This window comes from Mastomys coucha, unplaced genomic scaffold (genome assembly GCF_008632895.1).
Source record: "Mastomys coucha isolate ucsf_1 unplaced genomic scaffold, UCSF_Mcou_1 pScaffold6, whole genome shotgun sequence".
Classification (NCBI taxonomy): domain Eukaryota; kingdom Metazoa; phylum Chordata; class Mammalia; order Rodentia; family Muridae; genus Mastomys; species Mastomys coucha.
In genome coordinates, this window is record NW_022196912.1 from 84,824,867 (window position 1) to 84,833,059 (window position 8,193).

An 8,193-nucleotide genomic window follows, 5' to 3' on the forward strand; every position below is an offset into this window, starting at 1 on the left:
TACAGGATCGCCCTTCTCCTTAGCTTCTTTCAGCTTCCTCTCTCCCTATCTGAGTGTACCAGCAACCAGCCAGGCTGAAGCTGGTGTAACTGTGTCAGGCTCTAAAGAGTCACTTGTGGTCATCCCTTCAGCTCTCAGACCTTTGAAATACCAGATCCTAAAGAAGTAAAAGCATCCGAGGAGTCTCGCGCTGGAGGAAGGCAAAGGAAGGCAAAGGAAGCCAGCCTGGGAGGAGCTGGCCTCCCAGGAAGAGAGTTCTCAGAGTCCTGGCAACTTCCTGGAGCTTCTTGTGGGACTGATAGTCAAGGTTGTGGTGGGCCAGTAAGGTCGTGCTTTTCCAGGACTGCTTAGCTGTGCATAGTTCTTACCTTGTATTTACACCTAAACCTCATCTCAGTATTCCACCATAGACTTGAAATAGAGGTCACTGGAGCCTTTTATTTGTTCTCCTTTCCAGTGTAGCCACACTGAATATGTCCCCTTTCTCTATGTTTTGTCTCTTACTGACATATTGAGAGGATGGAAGCTGGCCGGACTTGTCCTAAAAAACTCCAGAAACACTGAGGTCAGTGACTAACAGCAAGGTAACATCTGAGCTTGACTTGAGCTCTGTCAGTTACTTCTACAGTCCTTCAAATCCTGCCCTTTACAAGGACAAGAGTTAGAATTGAGTTGGACACCCTTCAGACAGTGCCTGGAGGGAGAAACAGTTTCTGTACCATCTAAAAGCTAACTCCTTCAGCCTAAGCTTGTGTTTATCATTGGATCCATGCTGAGAAGATCCTCTCTTAAGATGAAATATGGACTTCAAGATGCCCTCTGTTTTACCATTAAATGCTCTCCTTGGCTATCACAATCCCACAGCTTACTATTTAGCGAGTTTATACCCTCTAATTATGTAGGTTGCAAAGAAATAGAAATATTTCTCAACTGATTAACAGTTTCAAGATTCACTTGGGTCAGTGTTGTATATACTGATGCATGTCTGTATAGCAGATGTGTTTAGTAACCAGTCTACAAAAGCTTATATAGCTGTCATAAGCTTAAATAGTGGCCATGGTATTTCTGAACCCTGATCTCTTTAGACCAGACCTCTAAGCGTATCTGCTGACTTCTAGGCCTTTCTGAGCCTGGTGACCTGAGACAAGTGGGAAGTGCTGGCAGAATTGTGGCAGTGCAGCTAAGAGGGAAGAGATGGGGCTGGATAGCGACCACAGCCTTGACAAGGGATGAAAAGCATCCTTCACAGAAACACTTGAATTAAAGTCACTTCAGCATCTTACCATCTTAACTTGCACTTACTGTGTGGAGAGAAGGAAGCTGAGCTGTCTAGGTTGTGCACAGTGTGGCTAAGGGCTGTTTCAGCCACTGCGAGTACCTAGCAGGCAGCATCTACAGCAAATTAGATGCTCTAATTAGAAAATTAGAGGCGTTTTAAGTCCTTAAAAAGAAAAGGCTTTCCTGGGTATGAACTTCACTTACTTTCAGGCCTTGATTCGTTCTCAAATGTGTGGTTGAGGTCTGCTGACATTTAGTTGCTTCCTGCTCATCTCCTCAGCCTTAGTACTTTATTTCCCCAATTACTTCTTCCTAGCCTTCTCCAGTGTTCTCTCTTTTGTAAATGGAACCCAGGACCTTACCCACTCTAGGCAAGAACATACTCTTCCCCATCTGCTTCCTGGCCCTCCCACAATGCCTTTATTAGCCATCTTCTTGTTTTCAAATCCCACCAGTGCTTCTGACATCTGAACAGAACTTAATCCTCTCTGGGAGATAAAAGTATTTTCACATTCATCTGAGTACAGACATAATCATGATCTAATCAGTCCCAGGGGGCTTTCAGGGAAGCTGAAAGTTGTGCTCTGTGTGTTGTCTGTGTGTGTGTGTGTGGGGGGGTGTAGTAAGGAAATACATGGCATAAACACGTAGATAGTTTGAATCACTTCCAAGTAATTTTGCAAGTCACTTTGTTTTTTTTTTTTTTGTTTTGTTTTGTTTTGTTTTTTTGTTTTTTTTTTTTGGTTTTTTCGAGACAGGGTTTCTCTGTATAGCCCTGGCTGTCCTGGAACTCACTCTGTAGACCAGGCTGGCCTCGAACTCAGAAATCCGCCTGCCTCTGCCTCCCAAGTGCTGGGATTAAAGGCGTGTGCCACCACCGCCCGGCTGCAAATCACTTTGAAATAAGACATTCTTGGGCAAAAATCTGTGCTGATTGGAGTTGCCAAATAATGCCAGAAAAATAACCTGACCTCACTGAGAAAAAGACAGGCCCACTATGACTGGGGAGAGATTGGTGTGTGATGGGACTAATGGGGAAGGGCAGCTGCCTGGGGCCCTACCTAGGTTCTGTCCAGAGAGCAGAGGTGGTCCCAGAGCTTCATGTAACATGTATTAATGTTACATATCTGGCAACACAGAGTTAGGTCAAGTTTCAGGCCAGACTTCTCTTGGTTTCCTCATTTAGGTTATGGAATATAACTGCTAGACAAAGAAGACAACTGAGCCAATGCTCATTCTGTGCCAGGCCCAGTGCAAAGCATGTTTTATACATTATACACATCAATGCTCAGTGTGCTATTACTTCTCAATTTCTTTCTCTTTTTATCCAACAAGGAAGTGGCCAATCAGAGGACTTTATAAGCTTAATACTGCTTATATTACCATGACAGTACGGAGCTAATCTCTGTCCAGGCCATGGGTCTGAAGTCTCAAATCCAGCCACCATCTTCTCTTCCTGATCTTTATCTCTAGCACTTGTTGAACTATAATTTGTGATCTTGTATTTTAATGATCATATCCCACCTCATTAGTTAACCTGTAGGTCTTAAGGACAGCAGCTTTGTAATTTTTTTTTTTTTTTTGGTTTTTCAAGACAGAGTTTCTCTGTCTAGCCTTGGCTGTCCTGGAACTCACTCTGTAGACCAGGCTGGCCTCGAACTCAGAAATCCACCTGCCTCTGCCTCCCAAGTGCTGGGATTAAAGGTGTGCGCCACCACTGCCCATGTAATTTGCTTTTTTTCCCTAGGGTATCAGTTACATGAAACTCCTCAGACAGACAAAGACTAATAGTCAACGTTGCCCACTAATGGTCATAGAACATTTATTAAGATTTGTACATATAAGCAGAGAGAGAGAGAGGGACACGGAGAGGGAGAGAGAGAGAAGCATTGAGAGCCTTCCATCAAGTCAGGTTCAGGGAACGCATTGTGGCTGTGGCCAGCCTGTTCCTCACCCTTGAACCACACAGCATGCTTCAACAGAACACACACTGCAAGCCCAATACTACACATTCTTGTCTCTGTAACCCACAAAACAAGATCATCAGTTTGTTTTGTCATGGAATTAGTCTTGCTGATGGGCTGGCTATTACAAGCTGTTGATGGAAGCAAGCTGTTGTTTATATGGTCTTTTCTAGTTTTTTCCTCTACTTGAAACAGAAGTTAAAACTGATATTGATTGATTAAACACATCAAAGGCTAGTTCAGATAATTTTTTATTTAATCTTTTATTTATTTATTTACACTCCAGATTTTATCCCCCCCCATCCACCCTCCTCCTGTTCTATACCCCATACCTCCTCCCCACCCCATCTCCACAAAGATGTCCCCACCACCCACCCTTACCCCACCAGACCTCTAAACTCCCCGGGGTCTCCAGTCTCTTGAGGGTTAGGTGTATCTTCTCTGGCTGAACCCAGACCCGCAGTCCTCTGCTGTATATGTGTTGAGGGCCTCATATCAGCTGCTGTATGCTGCCTGGTTGGTGGTCCAGTGTCTGAGAGATCTTGGGGGCCCAGGTTAATTGAGAGTGCTGGTCCTCCTACAGGGACGCCCTCCTCCTCAGCTTCCAGGTTTTCCCTAATTCAACCATGTTGACCACTGATTCTAAATCAGTTTTTCCTTCAGAGGATATGATTAATTTCACATATTTTATAATGGATGTGCACACAAATTTAGCATTAGCTTTCCAGTATTAGATTGTTGTATTTTATGTGGACATCAACACATGTACTGACATATTCCATGTACTGGTAATGTTGATAGAGCTACCTGTGTTCATTGGACTTCAATCATTTATACTCAACTCCTTTTATTGTTATTTTAGAGTTATTAAGAAATAAATAGGAGACAGAAGGAAGATAGGAGGATGTCTGAGAAGGCTAAGAAGGGAAGGGTCAAAAATGTCCTTAAAAACAGATACCTTGGCTTACCTTCAACTTTGCTCATCTATAGCAGGACAAGTAAATAATTACTCACATAATGGAATGCTATGCAGTGGTGACTATGAATGATAAAGTTATGCAACAGTATGGTAAATTTCACAAATATAATGTTGGATGAAGACAAGCAAAACTAACCTGTGATTTCTCAAGTCAAAATAATGGTACCCGTTAGCAGGGATGAGGGAAGGAAGCAGGAGTTGGGGCTCCTGGAGCAGCAGACATTGTTTGTCTGTCTAGGTGCTGATTACATGGAGTGCTCAGTTTCTAAAAATATGTTAAGCCATGTTATTATATGTGATTTTCTGTATAGAACATACTTTAACACAGAAGATTTTAAAGTGAGCATACAACTTGTGAACTTGTGGTGGTGAAAAATCAGTTACTTGAAACTCATGACCGTCTTAACTGCCATCCTAAGTCTGTAGATATTTAATTTCAATTATATTTTACTGTAATGTTTTTCACTTTGGTTGTGTCATTAAGATACTCTCTTACGTGGTGGCGCACGCCTTTAATTCCAGCGCTTGGGAGGCAGAGGCAGGCGGATTTCTGAGTTCAAGGCCAGCCTGGTCTACAGAGTGAGTTCCAGGACAGCCAGAGCTATACAGAGAAACCCTGTCTCAAAACAAAACAAAAAAAAACAAAACAAAACAAAAAAAAAACAAACAAAAAGAAACAAACAAAAAAAAGATACTCTCTTAAAAAAATACTTGTTTTTCTTTTTCCCTTGGCCTACTCCTTGTACACAAACTGTTTACCCTTGTTAACTGTGGTTAGATGTGGTTGCTTTTGAGATTTGGAATGCATTTTGAATTTTCTTCTCTGGACTTTGTACTTTTGTGATAAGAAAATGAATCTTATCATTTCTATAAAAAATAATAAAATAATTCAATTTAGAAAAAAGCTGATAGAGGGCTGGCAAGGTGGTTCAAGAGTAGGAGTGCTTGCTGCTCAAACGCATTACCTGAGTTTAGTCCCCAGAACTCACATAGGAAGAAGACAGAACCAGCTGCCACCAGCTGTCCTCTGACCTCTACACACAGATGTATAGATACTCACACACACACACAAAATGTTCAAAAAGAAACTAAGAAGAAAACAAAAAGATAAAAGATGATAGTATCTTACTTAGTCAGGGTTTCTATTCCTGAACAAACGTCATGACCAAGAAGCAAGGGGAGGAAAGAGTTTATTTAGCTCACACTTCCACATTGTTGTTCATCACCAAAGGAAGTCAGGACAGGAACTCACACAGGTCAGAACTTGGAGGCAGGAGTGGATGCAGAAGCCATAGAGGAATGCTGCTTACTGGCTTGCTTGCTTTCTTATAGAACCCAAGACTACCATCCCAAGGATGGCACCACATACAATGGACCCTCCCACCCTTGGTGGAGCACTAATTGAGAAAATGCCTTACAGCTGGATCTCATGGAGGCATTTCCTCAGGGAGGCTCCTTTCTCTGTGATAGCTCGGGAGCTTGTATCAAGTTGACACACAAAACCAGATGATACATAAAGTATGCTTGTCAGAGGATTGTTGTGAGTTCAAGGACAGCTTGGTCTACACAGTGAGTTCAACACTAGCCTGGACTACATAGTGAAATTCAAAAGTATTAATTTTTCAAAAACCAGTTTGGTATCTTATGCATATATTATACTGTAGCATAAGAAAAAAAAAACAGAGAGAGAGATGGAAGGGGAGGGAGAGAAAGAAGGAGGGGGGAGGGAGAGAGAAAAAGAGAGAGACAGAGACAGAGAGACAGAGAGAGACCGAGACAGAGACATTGAGGGACTCATAGGAACACACCACACAAAATCTAATTATAGCTCCATTCAGCCAGCTTAATTGTGGGTTGTGACTGCCTCACATCTCAGTGAGATGTGTTCGTCCTAGAGTTCAGAGGCAGCGTGATGTTCACACAGAGGGGAGAAGTATAGTGATGTCATATGGACTGCTGAGAAGCTGGTATTTGCTTTGAATGCCACAGTATGATAAGTTAGGATTCAATAATGTGATTGGTTCCAGTAGAAAGCAGAGGCCTGCAGCCTCCAAGCACTCTTACTCACCCTTCCTTACTGCTTTCAGAGTCTGATATTTCTTGTTCGAGACTGGAGTTTCCCATACGAATTTTCATACGGAGCTGATGGTGGTGCCAAGTTCTTGGAAAAACGCCTCAAGGTTGGTTAGCATGCCATATCCCCAGAAGTAAGCCAGGGGATCTCTGTTAGATGGCTTCCTAAATACTCAGGAGCCACGATTTCACCTATCATAGTATCTCTATAAACAACCCAACATAGATTTGTAAAAACCCATAGAATTGTAATTTAAGTGTTGTCAATGATTTGATACAAATACTTCTTTGGTAATTATAATAAAACACTATCTTGTTCCTAAAGTCAAAATTTTTATCTTGAAGACTCAAACAGTAAAAGACTACAGTGTAAAGATCTAGACTCACGTTTCCTGGCAGCTTAGATAAGTGCTTCATTCTGTGGTTTCTACAGACTGTTGAACACATGTCTAAAATGGACTGAGTATTTAGGGTTGTATGCAATACCTAGCCATTCAGATACTTGTCAAGAATTTAAGTGTTGAGCGTCTTAGTTTTGTTTGTTTGTTTGTGTATGTTTTGTTTTGTTGGTTTGGTGGGAGTTGTTTGTTTGGTCAACTTCATCTAAGCTAGGGTCACCTGGGAAGAGAAAATGCCTCCATCAGACTGGCCTGTAAGAAAGTGTGTCCAACGTGGGGGATGGGGGTTCTTGATGATTGTCGTCGAAGGGCCCAGCCCAGTGTAGGTGGTATCACCCCTGGGCAGGTGGCTCTGGATTGTACAAGAAAGCAGGCTGAGCAAGGCATGAGGAGCAAGCCAGTAAACAGTATTCCTCCATGGCGTCTGCTTCAGACCCCACCTCTAGGTTCTTGCCTTGAGATCGTGGCTTGACTTCCCTTGGCGATGGAATAAAGTGAGGTGAAACCAATCCTCTGCTTCCCCAAGCTGCTGTGGTCATGGTGCTTTCATAGCATTAGACAGAGAACTGTGGCAGGGATTTACACCAGAGACTGGACTCCTGCTGCGATACACGTGACCATGTTGTTTTGTCACAAGACAGAAACTTGTAAATTGCACTAGGCATTTGCTATACATAGATGTGGCTATATAGACAAAGTCAATCCATTAGTCCTAGCCACATCATACTGTTGTTATCATTATGGAAGCAGTCAGGCAAAGAAATATAGAATGCTACAGAAATCCTTTGTTCGATTTATGTCCCGAGAAACTTTTAACTTCAGAATGATTTCTGCAGGTCTCAGGGAACCAGCATGAAGAGCTACAGAATGTCAGGAAGCACATCCATTCCTGTTTTACCAACATTTCCTGTTTTCTCCTACCTCATCCGGGCTTAAAAGTAGCTACGAACCCAAACTTTGATGGAAAGCTAAAAGGTTTGTCAGTCTCTTCATGAATACGTTTGCATTGCTTATCAGACCATGGAATGCTCCACAGGCTTGTGGCTTAGCTTATACACTAATGAAGCAGATGAAGGGAACTGGGTATGAGGCTTGGTGTTAGAGCACCAGCCCCCAAGAGTCAGCTGTGGGATCTATAGTACTGCATGTGAACACAGAGCCAAACCTGCTCCACCAGCAGGCAGCACCCTCACCTCTCATCTCTGTGTTTTTCCAATTGCTTCTGTGTGTACTTAGTTCCCTTATTTATATTAAAATGGGGAAAATCTGTGTTTTGGAGTGTTGTATTTGTTGAAATCATATTTAGGAACTGAAAGGAAATAATGAATTCAGTAATGAAATGAATCTAGACTCTTTAAAATGGCTACTGAAGAATTTAACAATTATAAAACTTCACTAAAAAGCACACTTGTCTCTATATAATGTCGCAGACTGGGATTTCTCGCGGGGTCCCTGTTCCGCGGGACAAGGGATTCTGGCCAGGTGGGCACGGGATTCAGCT

General features: G+C 42.5%; 1 protein-coding gene across 3 annotated transcripts in view; it reads left to right on the top strand.

The window, feature by feature from the left end:
• The window catches only part of Atl1 (atlastin GTPase 1), a 79,491-nt gene that overhangs the window by 50,903 nt on the left and 20,395 nt on the right, over positions 1 to 8,193 (top strand). For all 3 annotated transcript variants that reach the window (XM_031355900.1, XM_031355902.1, XM_031355903.1), the window contains exons 8-9: positions 6,309 to 6,401; positions 7,529 to 7,667. In XM_031355900.1, coding sequence (XP_031211760.1) covers positions 6,309 to 6,401; positions 7,529 to 7,667 — 232 coding nt within the window. The remainder of the gene's footprint in view (positions 1 to 6,308; positions 6,402 to 7,528; positions 7,668 to 8,193) is intronic.